Below are 22,378 nucleotides of genomic sequence, written 5' to 3'. Positions count from 1 at the left end.
TCACATGGAAGGACTGGGTCACAGATATCACTGAGCAGTGCAGTAGAGGAACACACAGCAGGATCATGTGGTTCCTTTTGATTGCACCATCATAGCTATTGTGGAATCAGGAGCACTTGGTCACTAGCAGGATCAACAGAACCAAGTGTTTACTACAAAAATTAAGACCTTCTACAAATACAATATAGAGAAGAGGGGAGTCAGTGCATCACAAAACGTTTCCAGCCACAACAGTCTTAAATTTGTTGCCTAGTGAACACATGGGCACTTACAGGAGAATCCAAACTGTAGTGGATCTTTGTTGTGGAACAGGTCTGAGAAAGTGGAAGTCATGTAGGTGAGGGAAACCAGGATACTTTGGACTGGCTGGGCCAAGAATCAGGAAAATGGGCTGGAACCAGGTATATGTGAAACTCCTATGTGGGTCAAAAATCTAAGGCCTTCTTCACTTTGCCTTCCAGATGTCATGCAAGGGAGGCTAGTGTTGAATTCTAACATGGAACCCTAAAAAGAACAGGTTCTAGAAAATGTGGTCACTGCATATTACTCATGTTGACAGAACACACTCCAAGAGACCATCTCCAATTCTATGTTTTATGGTCTTGTCACAGGTCTCTCTTCTTTTCACAAATATACTTACTGGTCTGTTATTACAAAAATAAAGAAAAGTTTAAATGTTAACAGCATGACATTTCTAGCTACTTTTTAATCTCATAGACTTGAAGCCCTGTGAGAGGAGAAACCACATCAGTTATGTTCACTGTTGTATTCACAGCACAGGCACATAGTAGGTGCTGAATATGAATGAAGGGATGGTAATGCCACTAGTTGACTTCAGAGATATCATATAATTATTCTAACTGTATTATGGATAAAAGAGACCCTAAATGATGATATCAGAATATTGTAGGAGGATTTTTAATGTGCTCTTGGGTGGGGGGGGGGGGGGAATGTCACTACAGTGCAAAGGTGTTGTAGTTATAAATTTAAATCTAAAATAACCAAATTCGCAAACAATGTAAAGCTGCTTCATATAAGTATGCAGGTGATGTTAATATGGGTCTCTTTTCTTAATGTAAAGCCTATTACCCAAATCACAGTCAGATGGAATGACAGAGTTGAGAGAAAAGGTATAACTAAGTAAGATTATATACTATGATAAACTTTGCATACTTACAACTTTATGCCAACTATTTATTAGCAAGGAAAATGGAAAAAGGCTCTTTTGACAAAAGTATTCCTAATGAAAGAAGAATATTTACAGTGGGTAAGAAATATCCAGTAGCTGCCACAGGAAGCCAATAGGAAAATCCCAACAACTACCAGTATCATTTATTCCATGATCCCTTTACTTACAGAACAATTTAAAAATTATATATTTTGGCACATTATAAATGTCTTTACATTTATATGGTTTCTCACTACATTATATTCCAGTTCACCCATGGTGCCAACAGATTTCAAAATGGAAAGACAAAAATTCTATAAGCTAGTTTAAGGAAAAATACTACCCACTAAGCTTGCTAAGTACTATTGCTTAAAGAGTTCTTACAGAATTGTTTCAACTCAGTCTTCATTTGCAAAGTTAACAAGTAGAATCCATAACTAAAGGCTGAGTTTCAGAATAAGCCACTAATAAGAGGATATATTTTTAACTTTTAAAACATTTCATGTGAATATTCTGGAGTACTCTTATATGTGAATTAATCCACATCAGGCTTTCCCATGTTATTTACACTTTACAGCATTTCTCTCCAGTAGTTTTAACATGACTTTGAATGTGTTTGTTAAGCTAGAGAACTCTGCTGTATTTATCAGTTATAATTTATCTAGTGTGCATTCTCATGACATGTTTATGTAAGGATGTGGGCCAATTGAAGGCTTTCCCGCAGTGCTTACATTCAAGGAGTTTCTCTCCAGTGTGAATTCTCTCATGACTTCTGTATGAACTGGGTCGACTAAAGGCTTTCCCACAGTCTTTACATTTATATGGTTTCTCACCAGTGTGCACTCTCAAGTGACCTCGAAAGGTTGTGCGGTAAATGAATGCCTTCCCACATTCCTTACATTCATAGGGTTTCTCTCCAGTGTGAGTTCTTTCATGTACTTGAACATAACTGGAACAACTGAAGGCTTTACCACATATTTTACAATCATAGGGTTTCTCTCCTGTATGAGTTCTTTCATGTATTCGAAATGAACTAGGACAATTAAATGCTTTCCCACATTCCGTACATTTATAAGGTCCATCTCCAGTGTGCGTCATCATATGTCTTCGAAAGCTTGTGAGGGAAACGAATGCTTTTCCACATTTTTCACATTTAAAGGGCTTCTCCCCAGTGTGAGTTCTTTCATGTATTTGCAAACCTAGAGGAGAACTGAAGGTTTTTCCACATTGCTTACATTCATAGGGTTTCTCTGCAGTGTGAGTCCGCTCATGTCTTCGAAAGGAAGTGGGACAGCTGAGGGCTTTACCACACTGCTTACATATATATGGTTTCTCGCCAGTGTGAGTTCTCACGTGGACTTGAAAAGTGGTGAGCCAATGGAAGGCTTTTCCACATTCCTTACATTGATAAGGTTTCTCTCCAGTGTGAGTTCTTTCATGTGTTCGAAATGAACTGGAACAACTGAAGGCTCTTCCACATTGTTTACATTCATAGGGTTTTTCTCCAGTGTGAGATCTTTCATGTATTCTGTATGAACTGGGACAATTGAATGCTTTCCCACAGTCCTTACATTTATAAGGTCCAACTCCAGTATGTGTTATCATGTGTCTTTGAAAACTTCCAAGAGAAATAAAAGCTTTTCCACATTCCTTACAATCATAAGGTTTCTCTCCAGTATGAGTTCTCTCATGTTTTCGAAGAGAACTGGGACAACTGAAGGCTTTACTACACTTTTTACATTCATAGGGTTTTTCTCCAGTATGAGTCCTTTCATGGCTTCGAAAGGAACTGGGACAACTGAGGGCTTTACCACATTGCTTACATTCATAGGGTTTCTCTCCTGTGTGAGTTCTTTCATGTGTTTGAAAGGTTTGATGGTATCGAAAGGCTTTTCCACACTGTTTACACTGATAGGGTTTCTCTCCAGTGTGAGTTCGTTCATGTTTTCGAACAGATTGACGATATCTAAAGGATTTCCCACATTCCTTACATTTATAGGATTTTTCTATACCATGATTACTTTCATGTTTTTGCAAAGGCTGGAGATAACTGAAGGCTTTCCCACATACTCTACATTTATAAGGCTTCCTTCCATATTCCTGATACTTGTTTGGTTTGGGTGCAGTGTGAGATCTCAGGTGCCTATTAAGGGATGAACGACTCATGAAAACTTTTCCACACACACCGCATTCCCATGGTTTAGTAGAATTTTTTGTGTTCAGATTAAGATTTGGAATAAGGCTGCTGTTTTCTCCACATTGACTACCTTCTTTACTTTCACAGAGGCTCTGTAATATATGATGTCTGTTAAAAAAGAAATCAGAAACACACTGTTAATGATTTTTTAAATGATTTTATAATAAATACTAGTATTACATTTTTACCATTTACAAGGAAAGTGTAGGGTTTTATGCACTACATAGTTTTTAAAAGTGAATATAGTGAATGCTCTGTAAGAAGGCTTGACCATTACTATTATCATAGTGATATTTATATATGCAGTCTCTGAACATGTTTCAAAGTAAACTATTTGGGAAACAACATGACATAAGAAAAAATTTTTGGTTAAAATTTTCTGACAAGTTTGAAAATGGGCCCTTTTGTTTCATGACATGAGATTCCCATGTGGGACACAGCTTCCCATTTTAAGTACAACTCACCTCAGATTTCTTTCCTGGATTTTGTACTGATCTTCAGTGTTATGGTCCTCCCATTTATCCCCTAAAATGCAGACCCCAAAAGATCAGTAAATTATAGGAAAATTATTACTTCACAGATCTACGATGACCTCAGACTATGATTTATTTACCAAAGAATTCCCTTTCCCCGTTCCAAATCTGAGAACAACATTGATGGGCAGGAACCACTTGTTCTCTAAGTGAAGGAATGTCATCATCCTTACTTATTAAGGCCAGGTTACTCAAAGTTTCCCGCATCACATCTCTGTAGAGTTTCTTCTGTGAAGGCCCCAGCAGAGCCCACTCCTCCAGGGTGAAGTTCACAGCCACATCCTCAAAGGCCACTGGGTCCTAAAACATCACAAATATGTGTACAGGAAGATGGGTGAGATGGACAGTACCGGGAATCCGTAGTCCATCCATAAGTTTACATGTGCTGCTGTTATGAAACTTACTTATTTTGTGACCTGATAATCAAAATTCTTACTCTCTACCACTTCCTCACAAACTTAACAACATTATGAACACATTCATGAAAATTATTTCTAAATTTTTACTATGATCACTTAAGTCTTATTATTCTCTAATGGTAGGGTCCAGAGTATGCTGGAGCAATGTGAACTCCAAATGAAAGAAATATTTCAAGACTGTCAGTTCTGCCAGAGAAAAACTCATCTCCTTTAATACCCACCATATCACACAGTACTCCATTAAGCACAGGGTCACATGTGCATGAGGTTTTAATGGAAAAAAACAGTGAAGAACTGGAAGTTTTTTCTTCTACTCCCATTATCAAACATGAGAGGCCAAGAGTCCTATGTCAATCTAGCTTATTGTTAGGCCCAGCTGGCCATACTGTCCTGAAGTAATCCAGGCTACTAGAAGCAGTCAGATGCAGGGGACTTGCCTGGTGGTCCAGTGGCTAAGATGTCACACTCCTGATGCAGGGGATGGGTTCAGTCACTGGTCAAGGAACTAAATTCCACATGCCACAACTAAAGATCCCATGTGCTACAACAAAGACCCAGCACAGCCAAAATTAAAAAAAAAAAAAAATGTAGTAGTGATCAGATAATGAATGGAAATAATCTTGTGGGAAAGTATTAACTTTTACTTACTTGACAGAGATTCAGTTATTCCTTTTTATTTCACAGTCCTATTTCATGGGACTAGGAAGCTATTCTGAAGTTAGTGCTCAGGCATGAGAGAAGGCATGGCAACTTAGACAAAATCTCTCTGTTTATGGGCCTCAGAGGAGCTTCACACCATCTTTACCACATCCTTGTGCATACACTGCAAAGATGCCAGAAGAGCCTTTTCTGGCAAAATCATAACAATGTACCCTGGACCTTGAGGAACTGAATAAGAATTGCAATTTGCAATGGAGTCTGCTGAAGACCACAAAGGCTTGATGGTGAATGTGCCCGTCATCATAAAATACAAAAGGTTCAGTAGTGCTTCCTCTCAAAGAACATAAAGCTTCCATTCTCCAAGTATAGGAGGCAGTGATTCTCAACCAGCCACTCAAGAGGCAGCCTCCCTACTGCTCTCATTTCCATGACCTCCTGTGGTGCACAGGAAAGTAACAGCTGAGCCTCTGGGCAGAGGAATCTCTCAGCCACGTAATTCTCTAAACGCTGGTCCCTGTAAAGGTCACCACTAACCTACTGATATCCACATGGACGGGACAGAGAGAAGATTCCCGCACAGTCATTACAATGGTAGGATTTCTTCATTCAGTTACAGAACAGAACAAGAAATCCCCATTTCTTGTTTTTCTCACAGGAACTGATGGTCTTAAATGGAAACGCTTCTTTCATTCGTGTAGCATTTCTCTCAAGGTGCCCTGGACCCTACCATTATAGAACAGTAAGACTTTTAGTGATCATAGAAGAAACGCAGAAGTAATTTTCACGTGTTCATGTTGTTAAACCTGTGAGGAAGTAACCACCTCCTGCTTGGGTCAGCTCTAATTACTCTTTCTATAATGGGTCTACAGTGCTTGCTCCTAATGGTGTCCTATTACAAAGTGTGCAGAGAGTCACACTAGCAGGCCTGGGAGGGCTGATTCTTAGGAACGCCTGCTCACGTGTTTGTCCTTCGTTGGTTATCTGGGAACTGGGATTTATAAGTGATTCGACCAAGCTAGGGCTTCCCTGGTGGCTCAGACAGTAAAGAATCTGCCTGCAATGCAGGAGACCTGGGTTTGATCCCTGGGTCGGGAAGATCCCTTAGAGAAGGGAGCGACGACCCACTCCAGTATTCTTGCCTGGAGAATTCCATGGACATAGGAGCCTGGCAGGCTATAGTCCATGGGGGTCTCAAAGAGGCAGACACAACTGAGTGACTAACACTTTCACTTCATTTTCCACCAACCTAACTGCTAAGAATGGCTTGGTGTGTCTCAACTGTTTATAGTACATCACAAATTGTCTTCATTCTCAGTGTCTGAATTTTGTTATGTTCAGCAGAGGGTACTTACATGATCTGCACCACCCCCGCCCCCTGACCAAATCACTTGCGTATTGTTTCTAATGAGCTGGTATTTTACATGTATTGTCACAACCTGCTGCTTGTAGGACTGAACCCCTCCTATGTAATTACACTAGGAAAGAATATCTAGAAGCTTACATCTGGCTTCTTTAAGAACACATTTAATTAGGTACTAAAAAAGAATGAATGAGGTATTTAATAATCCTCATGGAAAAATTTTATTTTTGTTGGAAAACAGTAAAGGAGGTAGATGAAAATACAAAAGATGTTCTTGATGTTGCTGCTGCTGCTGTTGCTAAGTCACTTCAGTTGTGTCCGACTCTGTGCGACCCCATAGACAGCAGCCCACCAGGCTCCCCTGTCCATGGGATTCTCCAGGCGAGAACCCTGGAGTGGGTTGCCATTTCCTTCTCCAATGCATGAAAGTGAAAGTGAAGTCGCTCAGTCGTGTCCGACTCTTCTCGATCCCATGGACTGCAGCCTACCAGGCTCCTCTGTCCATGGGATTTTCCAGGCAAGAGTACTGGAGTGGGGTGCCATTGCCTTCTCCATTCTTGATGTTACCACTACAGAAATATATTTAAAACAATCTGTTATCTAACTGGGAAATGCATTGTATCATCCCCCTGTATTCCATGGACAACAGCCAACTCATTATAGATATAAATGTGAACAATTAAACTGGGACACTTTTAGAAGTCACAGGTAAATGCTTCACTGATCCAAAAATAGGGAAAACTTTCTCATTTAAGAAAAAGAAAAAATAGCCTTGAAGCAAGAACCTGACCAATGCAAACATATTAAAACTAAGGGAGTTATAACACAAAAGATAGAAGAAAATACATGTGATGTTAAAAGGTTAGTATGTGAAGTAAGATGGACACCATAGTTTTAAAATAATGGGAAAATAACCAAAACCCGTTTAACAGAAGATGAGAGACCACACATGAAAAAATGTCCACCTGCTTAGTAATAGGGAATAATAAGGCAACATGTCAAGCAGACTATATTTCACTCTAAGGACAAAAATTAGTTAACTAAATAATCCCAAGTGTTGATGACCATAGATGACAAATATGTAAATTAGGCATGACTAGAGGAAGCATCAACTGATGCACTCCACTGCCATTTCCTTAAATGTGAACTTGATCACCATCGGTTGTCCTCCAGTGTCCAGGGAATTTACATGTATTTGTACTTGGAGACTGATACAAGAATATAGAAAATATATTTTCAGTGACATTAAAAATTAAACTAGGGGGAATTCCCTGGTAGTCTAGTGGTTAGGAATCCACACTTTCACTGCCAAGAGCCCTGGGAACTAAGCTCCCACAAGCCACTCAGCATGGCCAAAAAGAATACATAAATAAGTAAACTGGAAAAAGCCCAAATGCCACAACTACTGCAATGGATGAGTACCTTGACTGGCCCACAGTTTCAGACACTAGGTGTGTATCAAACATCTGCTGCTAAAAGCAACCAAAAAACATTTTGAATGTAATTTAATATTTATTGAAAGGTCGAAGCAGACAAAACTAAAACACCACCGTATAGTGAAAAGAGCAGATGGTAAAGGTATGACTAAAGAATCAACAGAGATCCTCTATGGGCAGCATGGAGATGAGCTGGGGAGCAGAACATCAAGAGACTCTAAAAACTGCCCAAAGGCCCACTTATGAATCTTCATGGTTACAAAGATGTTTATACTCTTACTATTGCTGCTGCTGCTGCTGCTAAGTCACTTCAGTTGTGTCTGACTCTGTGCTACCCCATAGATGGCAGCCCACCAGGCTGCCCCGTCCCTGGGATTCTCCAGGCAAGAACACTGGAGTGGGTTGCCATTTCCTTCTCCAATGCATGAAAGTGAAAAGTGAAAGTGAAGTTCCTCAGTCATGTCATGACTCTTCGAGACCCCGTGGACTGCAGCCCACCAGGCTCCTCCACCCATGGGATTTTCCAGGCAAGAGTACTGGAGTGGGTTGCCATGCCTTCTCCAATAAAGCATTTTGTACATTCTTTTTTGGAATATATGTGATGATTAAAAAAAAAGGAATTAATGAAGTTTGGAGAAGAACATAATTTTACTGTGTTTGCCCTGTGATGTGGCAATCTGAGTTTTCACTGGCAGCACAAACTGCTAACAAGACAGAGGTCTATTTTGAAAGAACTGGTTACATGATCTCACCCTTGCATTTACTTTTTAAAAATAAAGGGTGGGGCTTCCCTGGTGGCTCAGTAAAGAATCTGCCTTCTAGCGTAGCAGATACAGATCCCTAATCTGGGAAGATCCCACATGCTGCAGAGCAACCAAACCCGTGTGCCACAACTACTGAGCTGATGCTCTCGAACCCACGTACTGCAGCTACTGAAGCCTACGTGCCCTAGAGCCCACACTCCACAAGAGAAGCCTCTACAATGAGAGGTGTGCGCACTGCCAGTGAAGAGCAGTTCCCCTCTCATCATAACGAGAGAAAGCCCGCAGGCAGCAAGGAAGAGCCAGCTCAGTCAAAAACAGATTATCTGTGTATTTAAGAAACAAATATAAAAGGTGACATGAACTGGTATGGAAAGATGTGAAGGACTTTTCAGTAGAATACTTAAGTGGTGTTACAGTATAAAAACCACATTCCCTCTTCTGTAAGTCTTACAGTCTCCTGCACAAGGATGTGGCCCACATCTAAGATTTGGCTCAGATTTCTAGACTGATGACAACATGTACTCAATGGCAAGAGCATATGACGCTTTTTATTTTTACAATGGAAGTGTCTGGGGAGGGGAGAGTGGGCTTCTCAAGTATGGGAAATGCCTTCAGAGAGCAAGATAAGGTGCCTGGCCTGTTTTTTGTTTTTTAAATTGAGATTAGAGGGTAGGCTAGGGTGAGAGTTTGCATACTCCCGGGCAGAAACTACCATGGATTTGCTTGCCAGCACCAAAGGCAGGAACCCTCAGGTTTTCTTAGTATTTGGTCAGATGTGGGTACCACGTGGAATAAGGAGGGATAAAAGTACAAAGCTGTCAGCAGACGAGGATGGACATGTACACACTGCTGTATTTAAAATGGAAAACCAACAAGGACCTATTGTATAGCACAGGGAACTCTGCTCGATGTTCTGTGTGTGGCAGCCTGGATGGGAGGGGAGTCTGGGTGAGAACAGATACATATATGTGTATGGCTGAGTCTCTTTGCTGTTCACCTGAAACTATCACAACAGTGTTTGTTAATGGGCTATACTCCAATATAAAATAAAATGTTAAAAAAAAAATTGAGGTCAGAGACTTCCGGTTCCTGTTCGGTTGTGTAAGGAGTTTAGAAGCTAGCAATAGCATCCTCACAAGATAATAACTAACTAACTAAATACCAACAACTCTTCTTAAACCCAGAACCATCAGAGAATTTAGGTAATGGGGACACTGCTGTCTCCAAAATCAGCGAGACAAAAAAGCAGCCATTTAAAAATATGCTCAGGGTATTCCTGCTCTCCAAATGTCAGAGTAGAGGATAAAAGAGCTTGTGACAGTGACAGGTCTTTCCCCCCTCCTTACATCAAATACGTGGCATCTCTTAACACTAGCGCTCCAACTTTATGTCATCAAAATATGTGTCCACCCATTCAGGTCAATACTAACGCTCCCTGGAGTTAGCGTTAGACTTCACAGATTGAACACTCACTGCCACAAGACTGTCCCCATTTAAGCTGCTGGCCACAAACAAGGCACCTGGGCTACTGACATTTCTACCCAGCTGCCTGTACATTCATAGATCCCCTTGACACTCCCTCGGGTTTGCTAATTTACTGGAATAATTCTGAGAACTCAGGAGGACACTTGGCTTACTATGGTTGGTTTAGGATAAAGGATACAACACAGGAACAGCCAAATTTGGAAGAGATGCATAGGGAAAAATGTGAACACAGGATGAGGGGGTGGGGTCAAGGAAACAAAAGCAAAAGTTAACTAATGGGACCTAATCAGACTTACCACTGACAAACCATTGAGACAATGAAAAGACAATGTACTGAATTAGAAAGATATCTGCAAATGTTAATGACTGGTCAGTTCAGTTCAGTTCAGTTGCTCAGTCATGTCTGACTCTTTGTGACCCCATGAATCGCAGCACGCCAGGCCTCCCTGTCCGTCACCAACTCCCGGAGTTCACTTAGACACGTCCATTGAGTCAGTGATGCCATCTAGCCATCTCATCCTGTCGTCCCCTTCTCCTCCTGCCCTCAATCCCTCCCAACATCAGAGTTTTTTCCAGTGAGTCAACTCTTCGCATGAGGTGGCCAAAGTACTGGAGCTTCAGCTTTAGCATCATTCCTTCCAAAGAAATCCCAGGGCTGATTTCCTTCAGAATGGACTGGTTGGATCTCCTTGCAGTCCAAGGGATTCTCAAGAGTCTTCTCCAACACCACAGTTCAAAAGCATCAATTCTTCAGTGCTCAGTCTTCTTCACAGTCCAACTCTCACATTCATACATGACCACTGGAAAAACCATAGCCTTGACTAGATGGACCTTTGTTGGCAAGCAATGTCTCTGCTTTTGAATATGCTATCTAGGTTGGTCATAACTTTCCTTCCAAGGAGTAAGTGTCTTTTAATTTCATGGCTGCAGTCACCATCTGCAGTGATTTGGGAGCCCCCCAAAATAAAGTCTGACACTGTTTCCCCATCTATTTCCCATGAAGTGATGGGACCAGATGCCATGATCTTCGTTTTCTGAATGTTGAGCTTTAAGCCAACTTTTTCACTCTCCGCTTTCACTTTCATCAAGAGGCTTTTTAGTTCCTCTTCACTTTCTGCCATAAGGGGTTAATATCCAAAATACAGAAACAACTCATACAACTCCCAGAAAAAAAAAAAAAAAAAAACCTGATTAAAAACTAGCAAAAGGGGGACTTCCCATGTGGTCCAGTGGTTACGACTGTGCACTTCCACCACAGGGGCACAGGTTCAATCCCTAGTTGGGGAACTAAAATCCTATGTGCTGTGTGGTGCAGCCAAAAACAAACAAACAAACAAACTTTTAAAATGTGCAAAATACCTGAGTATTTTTCCAAAGAAGGCACAGAGATGGTAAACTGGCATATGAAAAGATGCTCAACATCACTAATCACTGGAGAAATGCAAATCAAGACAATTAGAGATCCCATCACACCTGTCAGAATGGATACCATTAAGAAGACCACAAATAACCAACCTTAGTGAGGATGTGGAGGAAAGGGAACCCTTGTACACTCTTAGTAGCAAAATTAGTGCCAACTAATAGGGAAAACAGTGTTGAGGTTTCTCAATAAACCTAAAACTACTGTTGTTGTTTAGTCACTAAGTCATGTCCGACTCTTTGTGACCCCATGGACTGCAGCCCGCCAGGCTCCTCTGCCATGGCATTTCCCAGGCAAGAACACTGGAGTGGGTTGCCATTTTCTTCTCCAGGGGATCTTTCCAACCCAGGGACTGAACCCATGTCTCCTGCATTGGCAGGTGGATTCTTCACCACTGAGCCACCAGGGAAGCCCAAGAACTACCATATGATCCAGCAATTCCAAGCCTGGGTATATGTCTGAAGAAAATGAAAACACTTTCAAAAAGACACACACTCCCCAGTGTTCATAGCAGCCTTATTTAAAACAGCCAAGATAAGGCGGCAACCTAAATGGCATCCATCAACCCATTAATGGATAAAGATGTGGTATATACATACACTGGAATACTTCTTGGCAATAAAAAAGAATGAAATTCTGCTATTTACAACAACATGGATAGATGGAGGGTACTAAGTCAGTCAGACTGAGAAAAACAGATACTGTATGATTTCACTTACAGGTGAAATCTAAAGGAAACAAATGAAAATAACAAAACAGAAAGAGCCTCACAGATAGAACAAATTAGCAGTTACCAGTGGGGATGGGAAGTGGGGAGGGGAGACAGGGGTAGGAGGTTAAGAGGTACAAATGTATAAAATAAATAAGCTACAAGGTTAAGGTTAGCAAATGTAAGCTTTTATATATGGAATGGATAAATAAGAAGCTCCTACTATAAAGCACAGGCAACTACATTCAATATCCCTGTGATAAACCATAATGGGAGAGATATTAAAAAATATGTAAGTGAATCACCTTGTTATACAGTAGTAACTATAACATTATAAATCAACTATGCTTCAATTAAAAAAAATACTGGGAAAAAAAAACATAGGAGAAAATCTAGATGACCTTGAGTTTTTTTGGTGACCTTAAGTTTGGTGATGAGTTTTTGATTTAACACAACAAAAGCAGGACTGATGAAAGAAAAAAAAATCAGTAAACTGACATCATTAAAATGACAACTTTATGAAAGACAGGGTTAAGAGACTGAAAATAAGCTACAGACTGGGAGAAAATCTCTATAAACCACTTATCTGATAAAAGACCAGCATCCAAAATATCTAAACAACTCTTAAAACTCAACAGTAAGACAGACCACACAATTAAAAATGGACAAAATATCAGAACACACCCCTCACCAAGACACATAGATGGTAAGTAAGCATAAGAAAAGATGCTCATGTCTTATGTCAGCTCAGTTCAGTCAGTTCAGTCGCTCAGTCGTGTCTGGCTCTTTGCGACCCCATGAATCACAGCACACCAGGCCTCCCTGTCCATCAGCACCTCCCGGAGTTCACTCAGACTCACGTCCATCGAGTCAGTGATGCCATCCAGCCATCTCATCCTCTGTCGTCCCCTTCTCCTCCTGCCCCCAATCCCTCCCAGCATCAGAGTCTTTTCCAATGAGTCAACTCTTTGCATGAGGTGGCCAAATTACTGGAGTTTCAGCTTTAGCATCATTCCTTCCAAAGAAATCCCAGGGCTGATTTCCTTTAGGATGGACTGGTTGGATCTCCTTGCAGTCCAAGGAACTCTCAAGAGTCTTTTCCAACACCACAGTTCAAAAGCATCAATTCTTCGGCGCTCAGCCTTCTTCACAGTCCAACTCTCACGTCCATACATGACCACAGGAAAAACCATAGCCCTGACTAGACAGACCTTTGTTGGCAAAGTAATGTCTCTGCTTTTGAACATACTATCTAGGTTGGTCATAACTTTTCTTCCAAGGAGTAAGCGTCTTTTAATTTCATGGCTGCAGTCACCATCTGCAGTGATTTGGGAGCCCCCCAAAATAAAGTCTGACACTGTTTCCACTGTTTCCCCATCTATTTCCCATGAAGTGATGGGACCAGATGCCATGATCTTCGTTTTCTGAATGTTGAGCTTTAAGCCAACTTTTTCACTCTCCTCTTTCACTTTCATCAAGAGGCTTTTTAGTTCCTCTTCACTTTCTGCCATAAGGGTGGTGTCATCTGCATATCTGAGGTTATTGATATTTCTCCCGGCAATCTTGATTCCAGCTTGTGTTTCTTCCAGCCCAGCATTTCTCATGATGTACTCTGCATGTAAGTTAAATAAGCAGGGTGACAATATACAGCCTTGACGTACTCCTTTTCCTATTTGGAACCAGTCTGTTGTTCCATGTCCAGATCTAACTGTTGCTTCCTGACCTGCATACAGATTTCTCAAGAGGCAGGTCAGGTGGTCTGGTATTTCCATCTCTCTCAGAATTTTCCACAGTTTATTGTGATCCACACAGTCAAAGGCTTTGGCATATGTCATTAGATTTTAAGTAAAAGAATAATAATATCATTTCTAGATACTTGCTACAAAATCCTAAAATTAAAAAAAACTGAGAATAAGCATTAAAGGATGGAGAAGATGCAGAGTGACAGGAACCCTCACTCACTGCTGGTGGGAATGGAAAACAGTATGCCTGCATGGGAAAATGGGCAGTTTCTTACAATACTTAACTGTATAATCCAGCAACCAGGCTCCTCTGTAGTTTGGCAAATCAGTTGAAAACTTACCGTCACAGGGGCTTCCCTGGTGGCTCAGGGCTAAAGAATCTGCCTGCCAATGCAGGAGACACGGGTTCGATCCCCAGTGTGGGAGGATCCCACATGTTGCAGAGCAACTGGACCCATGTACCACAACTACTGAGCCTGTGCTTTAGGACCTGGGAACCACATGCAGCCTCTCTGTCCTAAAGCCCAGGCTACGCCACAGGAGAAGCTACCACCACAAGAAGCCTGCACACAGCAACTAGAAGTAGCCCTGCTCTCCACAACTAGAGAAAAGCTGGTGCAGCAAGGAAGCCCCAGTACAGCTCCCCCCCCCAAAAAAAAAACACCCACCCAAAACATCTTCATTCATAAAAATACCTGTGTGTGAATTTTTTATAAAAGGTTTACTCATGATTGCCAAGACTTACAGGTAAACAAGAAATTCTCCAACAGGCAAATGGAAAAATAATCAATGGAACATTAATATAATGCAATGTTATTCACTGTTAAAAGGAAACGAGGTATCAAACCAAAAAGACAGAGAGAACCTTAAAATCATATTGTTAAGTGAAAGCAGCCAACATGATAAGGCTACATACTGTATTATTCCAACCACAGTTCTGGAAAGGGAACAAACCATGGGACAATGAAAAATCTCTGTCTGCAGGGATTTGGGGGTGGGAGGGAGGCATGAATCAATGAATAGGGGGAGCACAGGGGACTTTCAGGGCCTGAAAGTATAATACATGACACGGACATGACAGAAACAAGCTCATTTTACGTTGCCAAAGCCCACAGACTGTCTAAACAAGGGTCAACGTTCTCCTAAACTGTGGACTGTAATGTATCAGCATTGGTTCAACGAATTTAACAAACGTACCACAGTAATACAAAATATAAAAAACGGCAAAACTATGTGATGGCAGAGGGGTTAACTGTGACCTTTCTGTACTTTGTAACCAGGCTTTCTATAAACCTAAAACTGCTGTAGAGAAAGGTAAAATCTATCAGGGAAAAAAAAAGAAGATGAAGTAAAAAAGGCATTAATATTCATCTCAGATGACTGAGAAAGGCCATCTTCGTTCAGTTGATTTGAAGTTACTTCAGTCACTATGGCACTCTTATAAAGGCCTGCACCCTGCAGACAGAGAATTAAAACCCCACTGAATGCCGTGTTCCAACGGATGTCCTCTGATGTGGGTAAGAGTGTCCTGAGGAGGCCTCAGTATACATACAGACAAGTGTTACCTTGATGTATATCGGGGATACCTGTTAGGCAAGAGATTCCCAGAATTCTTTTATCACATACTCTTAGACGATTGCCCAGGGGTCTCTAAACACATGCTCTCCAAGCCAACTGCTGGTCAGGGCTAAGACAACAGGCTGATGTTGGGTCCATTGTGGACCCTTGAGTCCCCTCCTTTAGCAGGATGTGCAACTAAGGGGTGAAAACCTGGATCATGTATGAATGTGGAGATGTCGTTCTGAAGTCTGTGAACTCCCCTTGCTCGTCATTCAGGGAATCCTAAGGAGCCCACAGGGTGCCTAGGGGTCTGAGAAGGGGTGATGACCTTTAGCATCTGGCAAGGGACCCAGGAGGGGGAGGCCTCCACCCCTCCTGCAGGTAGGTTATGGTGGGGGTCCCAGGGTCAACTGTATCTTGTCTCGGGGGGGTCCCCACAGCTGTGCTGAACTCTTAGGGTGCTGTTTACAGGGTTCCAAATCCTAATGGGAATCTGGATGGGAGGTCCCATTTTCAGGGCTATCTGTTTTCAGCACAGCTCCATCAAGACATCTAACCACAGCTCGAGTGGCCTACAGTGCAAGGCCAGGGCAGGACCATGGTTAGAAGCCTGTGGACAGCTTCAGGCCTGATGGGAAACTCCAGAGGCAGGAGCGGAGGTCCCTGAAGCCTCTACTGTGACTCAGGGTCTGATGGCATGGAGGGGAGTGCCTGTCATTTGGCATTTTTACCAGAGTCCACAGCCTTTTTGTTTTTTTGCGGGAACTATTCCAGGTGGGCCATTTTACAAGTAATAGCTTAAATGGGCTGAAATATATTTCAACATTTTTTATGTTCCGATGTCCTCAGAAGAGATGTCATTAATCTCACATCACTCATGCTCATGGCACAAGGTGGTACAGGTCAGACCCTGCCTGCAGAGATCATGTGCAGTGGCAATGGTGCTGAGGTTCTCTGAGAGTGACCAGGTAAAGGTGAAGGCCAAGAGTGCTGCTGAGAGGCTGCTGAAATGAACACTGAACAGAAAAGACTTAGCCAAATCTGGGAGGGCAGGATATTTAGCAGCTGCTGAGTGGATGGAGTCAGTCATTTCCAAAATGATGGGGGCTAGGAATTGGGGCTTATTTGGTGAAATGATAGCCTCAGGGTTGCCATAATCCAATGTGAGATGTCATTCATTCTTTCCAGGTGTGTGAATAGACCAAATACGCCAATTAAAAGGAAGGGTTAATCACTTCCTCATTAAACAGTTTGTATACTGGTTTTCCATGCTTCAAAACCCTATTTACATTGGGTCATATTAAGTAATTAGCAATAAAGGTCAGTGGGGTTCCATTTATCAATATAATTTTCCAGTGGAAGAAACTAAATTCAAATCTCATTATGATTCACTGGATCAGATCTTCCTTCCTCTAAAGCAGCACTGAAATGGCTTCAGAAAGGAGCCTTGTCAGGGTGTTCATTGTGGTTGGAGGTTGAGACTGGGGCAAAAATTCTTGCCCAAAGCCAGGAGCTTGTGTGGCTGGAATCTCCTGTCATCTCTAGAGCGGAGGACTCAGACTTATCAGGTTGGGGCACAAAGGGAAAAGGAAGGTGTTAAAAAGAAACAGTAGACCCCTAAAGGAAAGCTATGACAAACCCAGACAGTGTATTAAAAAGCAGAGACATCACTTTGCCAAAAAAGGTCTTTATAGTCAAAAGCTATGGCTTTTCCAGTAGTATGGATGTGAGAATTGGGCCACAAAGAAGGCTGACCGCCAAAGAATCTCCCCCAGGAATGTCATCTTAAACCAGTCTGAGCTTATTTTTGCTTTTAATTTGCGGGCCAGCGCCAATGAGGTAATCAGCCATACAGGTTTTTATTATCCCTCAAAGCAAGATAATTCACTCTTTCCATATCCTTTTGGCCTTCTACCCATCTAAGCCTTCCATTTGGACACCTCTCCATTCCCTAGATGCAATGCTGTCTGATTCAATCACTTAATAAAACCAATTAAACCTTTAAAATTTATTCAATTGTATTTTTGTTATTTAACAGATCAGTGGGGCTTAAACTGAAACAAACAGCAAAAAAAAAAAAAGTCTGAATACCCATGACAAAGACAAAGGTGGGAAAGAAAAATATGCATTTGGAATTGCTTCTTTTTTGATAAAGAAACACCAAATCAAGATGCTCAAGAAATGGACTTCCCTGGTGGTCCAGTGGTTAAAACTCTGCCTTCCAGCGCAAGGGGTGTGGGTTCAATCAGTGCGGGAACTAAGATCCCACATGCCACACAGTGTGGCCAGAAATTAAACTTGTGAAGAAAAAAAATTTCACTAAAGCCTTAAAATGATCTACACTGGTTATTTGGGAGCAGCTGAAGCAAGACCACTTGAGGGGCCAGGATGCCCTGGCATGAGTCTACTTTTGACAGTCATATCTTACAGATTTTTGCTAACCTTGCCATGATGATTTAAAATTAACTGAGTAATATGCATATACCATATCTTTATATTTAATAGCCTTTATTTTAACTTACTTTTGCTTTGAGCTTTTTAAGTTTAGTAGTTTTTACTTATCTACAGAGGAAACCCTTCTAAGATTTACTCCTTTAAATGCTAACCCTTATAAAGGTTTAAACCATAAAAAATGAAAAGTTTCAAATCTCCTTTTAACAAAAATAACAAGGGGGCATCATAGCTTCTTATAGCTCACTCTGGGGGCTTTTTCAGAAATAAGTAATGCATGAGGAATTTGCACAGGTAATGCATGAGGAATGTGCATGTAATCCATCAAATATACTAGGATTTTCAGTGATTTTATGTACATTTTGAATAGTTTTCCTCATGAATTCATTTGCTTCAGCAGTACTGTAACACTTAAAATTTCAAAGTTCTCTAAGCACAAGCACATACAAAAAACTGACCTACAAATGTAAAAGCCACCTAAGAACTCAAATACACCCATCTCATATCTTGAGGATCTCTTGCTTAAAAGGAAAGAATATTCTGTTTAGTTCCAGAGTTTTCTGTCTTATTCCCACTGTCTCTCTGTCAACATACACCAAAAGCTTGAGAATCATAAATACTATACACTCAATATTAAATAATGTCACAGACTATGAAGGGAAACTAAAGAATTGCAACAGGGCATTCCCTGGTGATCCAGTGGTTAAGGGTTCACCTTCCCGTGCAGGGGGTAGAGGTTCAATCCCTGGTCTGGGAGCTAAGATCACACATATCTCGGGGCCAAAAAACCAAAACATGAAACAAGCAATGTAACAAATTTAATGAAGTCTTTAAAAATGGTCCACATCAAAAAAATATTTAAAAAAACGTGCAACATTCAATATATAAATGTATACAAGGAAAGAAATGCAAATATCTGAGTCAGGGAGATTAGCAGCCTATTTCCCTATAATTCAGAAGAAACTCAGATTCCCAGGCTTGAGGTCCAGATCTCCCACTGTGGGAATACAACCCCTGGAGTGTGTCAGAGCTGACTCATTATGAAAGACTGTGATGCTGGGAAAGACTGAAGGTAGGAGGAGAAGGGGATGGCAGAGGATGAGATGGTTGGATGGCATCACCGACCCGATGGACATGAGTTTGAGCAAGCTCCGGGAGATGGTGAAGGAGGGAAGCCTGGCATGCTGCAGCCCATGGGGTCACGAAGAGTCAGACACGACTGAGCGACTGAACTGAGAGCGTGTCAGTGATGAGGGTCAGCCACCTGAACAGCCAGAGAAATGAACTCTGGAGTCTCCAACAAATGCTCCTTCTCCAGGCTTCAATTCTTACATGTGAGAAAACTCTTCACCAGATTCAATGTAAAGTTCTAACTTAAATGAATTTGCCAATTCATAAACTCTTGTCTAAGGAGACACAATTCCTGACCTTCACAGACTTTCTCAACACACTCAAATCACTCTAAGTAGTTTGTACAGACAGTTGCAGTGCAAAGTTCAACCTGGTAATCAACAGTGAGGGTCTCAGGGCGTCACTCTGTATCCCCCACCGTCACAAGTGCATCCCCACCTTTCCAGGGCTGTATCTTCTCTCACTATTAACGCTCCTTCCATGGTTGGTGAGAGCAGGTAGGACACTTGCAGGGGAAGGCTCCCCAGACAGAACTGGTCCTCTGAGTACTTCCCTTTGCAGGCTCAAGGGGGCATTAGCTTAGAGCTAAGAGCTCTGAGGGGCCTTAGCTAAGAGCTAAGAGCCCACAGGTCTGGGCTTCCCACTGTCATTGCCATGAACTCCATTGATATTTTAAATGACACATCCCCAGTGTTTGAATAATCCAACAGAACCATTCAACCCAGTATTTATGTATAAAGAAGGGAGGAAAACTGTAAGGCATTTTTTTCTATTTCAAGAACAAAACACAAATATCTTCCTTTCAGAAAGTAAATGTCAGCCAATTATCATTTCCATGGCAAGAAACTGTAAATAATTGAAGAAAAGAAAAAAAAAGATCTTGAATGTTACAGTCAGTTATGTGACAAAAAAAGAAAAAATGTAACTAATGGAATGGTATAATGGAATATTTTTTTCTGAAATTCACCTCTTTCTTCCCCTTTGGAAATAGTTTATATTCTCTTTCAAGATCTACTGATTAAATACATTTACAGTTTAAAGATGGAGACTTAGGACGTCCCTGGTGGTCCAGTGGCTAGGACTGCGCCCTCATTGCAGGGGACCCAGGTTCAATCCTTGGTCCGGTTCAATCCTTGGTCGGGTTCAATCCTTGGTTGGATCTAGTGGGAACTAGATCCCACATGCCTCAACTAGGACCCATACAGCTAAAAAAAAAAAAAGGCTTAAAAGTGAATAAGGTCACAAACTCAGGGAGGGACAAGGCTGACCTGGAGCTATGATGAAAAGGCCGATCACCCAGGAGTCTCCCAAGAGGAACCTCCACCCAAAGGGCTTAAGCAAAATAGGATGTCTGTGGCTGGGAAAGCTTGTGGGGCGGAGTAAGGAGAGGACGGCACAAGACTTAAATACAGTGTAGTTCCCGGTGGTTAATTTCTGGTTTCTTCTCACGGAAAACACACACAGACAAGAAACTAAACTTTAGAGTCATTCATGGCTCTGTGGATTAATAATAAACAATTTAAAATACTGCGTAGCCTGAAATGCACCACGGAGGGCAAGTAGTTAATAATGAAGCTATGAACTGAAAAGGGGAAGATGGCGTTTGGGAATATCGGGAAAAGATCTGGAAATTTAGGCATTTGTTTCCTGCCCTGGGAAGAGCTGGAGTAGGGAGACAGGGTGGTGGATTTGTGACACTGTTCTTCTTCATACATTTGAAAAGTGAGGGGAAATGAGTTCCTCCACCCCGGGGAGAAAGGAGGGACCCCACGGACCGCTGCTCCTCTAACGCAGGGACCTCGAATACTGAGTCACGATTGTCCCGTTACAACCCTCTCCGTGGACACCACACGACCTGGAGCAGACACAGCCGCAGCGGTGAGCAGAGAGGCCGCTCCAGGTCCCAACTGCCCGCTGAGTCTGTGCACTGCGTGCCGCGCTCGGGGTGGGTGGACTTGGGTCCGCGGGTCCGAAGTTGACCACGGGGAGGCCCGGGTCCCACCACGGCCAGTTCCAGCAGGTCCCTCAGCCCCCGTCTTCCAACACCCGGCTCCCCCAGCTCACCATTTTTTGGTTTCTTGGCTTCCCAGTCATCCACTCCACGACTGCCGCGGCAAGCGCAGGTCACACTGACAGAGGATGCCGCGGAGCCACGGGAGCCTTTTAAGGACACGGAGAGGGGGATCTGCTGCGCTGCGGGAGCGAATGGGAACCAGCACGCAGTCCACGCCACCCACGCCCGACACGGGAGCGTCGCCTACAGGCGCTCACACGTACGTACCCGGCGACTCTCCTGATTGGACAGCTCGCAAGGCCCCGCCCTGCCGTGCCTGAGTGACAGCAGGCTGGAGGTCACGTCTTTGTGGGGACCTTGACCTGGCAGGGAGGCCGGAACCGTCCCCTCCATGGTTACTGCATTGAACCAGATGGCCGCGAGGCCCTCACGGAACTGTGACACTTCTTCCCAAAAATGGACACTGAGAAGTGGCCTCACCATGTGTAATAATGAGTCTCGCCCCACTTTTGATCTTTGACCATTTGCTGTGAGAGACCCATTCTTCCCTACCTACCCTCCCTTGTTTGAAAGACTGAAAAGCCCCCTCATCCCACCCCATCCTCGGGGGCACTTGGCTCAAGTGGGAGGGTGAACCCCACAATCCTAGACCAGCCATGAAGCTTCAGGGCATGTGTGAAACACAGACCGAGAAACCACCGGAAGCCTTTTTCAGTGTAATTTCTTTCATACTTATTCGTTGAAAGGTCAAAGGAGGCAAAACTGAAAGAAAATTGAAGAGAGAAAAATAAAAGATGGTGAAGGTATGGAAGAATAAACAGAGAATCAAAATTGCCATCATGTAAGGGGCAGGTTGGTGATGAATGAGGCATGGGAAGGTTGGCGTCCCTCTCACCAATGCCCACAGGTCATTTATTAATTTTCATGAAGATTTCAAGGATGTTTCAATTATCACTAAATCTAGACAGGAAAACTTTTGTATATTCTTTTCTAGATATATTTGCTGATAATTTGTTTTTTATTGAAGGATAATTGCTTTACATGCTGATAAAAATTTTAAGTAGTAATTAAGGTTGGCAACAAGCAAAATTTGTATGTTACTTTGTCCTATAAAGTGGCATTCTGAGTTTTCACTCATGGTTTTGGCAACAACAATCAGTAAGAAGCCAAGTGTCAACTAAGAAAGGATGGGTTCCCTGAATTCATTGTCATATATAGTTTTTATAAGCAAAGGGTATTGCTATGGAAAGATCTGGAGGATTTATCAATAGAGCAAATAAGTACAGTTTATTAAAGTATATATTGGAGAAGAAAATGGCACCCCACTCC

At 42.2% G+C, this 22,378-nt stretch overlaps 1 protein-coding gene across 1 annotated transcript; it reads right to left on the bottom strand.

Moving 5' to 3' along the window:
• Nucleotides 1–906: 906 nt before the first annotated feature.
• Nucleotides 907–21,259, bottom strand: LOC120864034 (zinc finger protein 791-like). The gene is made up of 4 exons (XM_040240826.1): nucleotides 21,100–21,259; nucleotides 4,072–4,198; nucleotides 3,830–3,890; nucleotides 907–3,473 (listed from the first exon to the last, which is right to left on the bottom strand). The coding sequence occupies exons 1-4, from the start codon at nucleotides 21,127–21,129 to the stop codon at nucleotides 1,826–1,828; spliced, it is 1,866 nt and encodes a 621-aa protein (XP_040096760.1). The 5' UTR covers nucleotides 21,130–21,259; the 3' UTR covers nucleotides 907–1,825.
• Between the last annotated feature and the right edge of the window lie 1,119 nt (nucleotides 21,260–22,378).

The sequence above is a fragment of the Oryx dammah genome, unplaced genomic scaffold, assembly GCF_014754425.2.
Source record: "Oryx dammah isolate SB20612 unplaced genomic scaffold, SCBI_Odam_1.1 HiC_scaffold_5, whole genome shotgun sequence".
Lineage (NCBI taxonomy): Eukaryota > Metazoa > Chordata > Mammalia > Artiodactyla > Bovidae > Oryx > Oryx dammah.
Note: the sequence above shows the minus strand (reverse complement) of the source record. Positions and strands in the feature narration are given on the sequence as shown.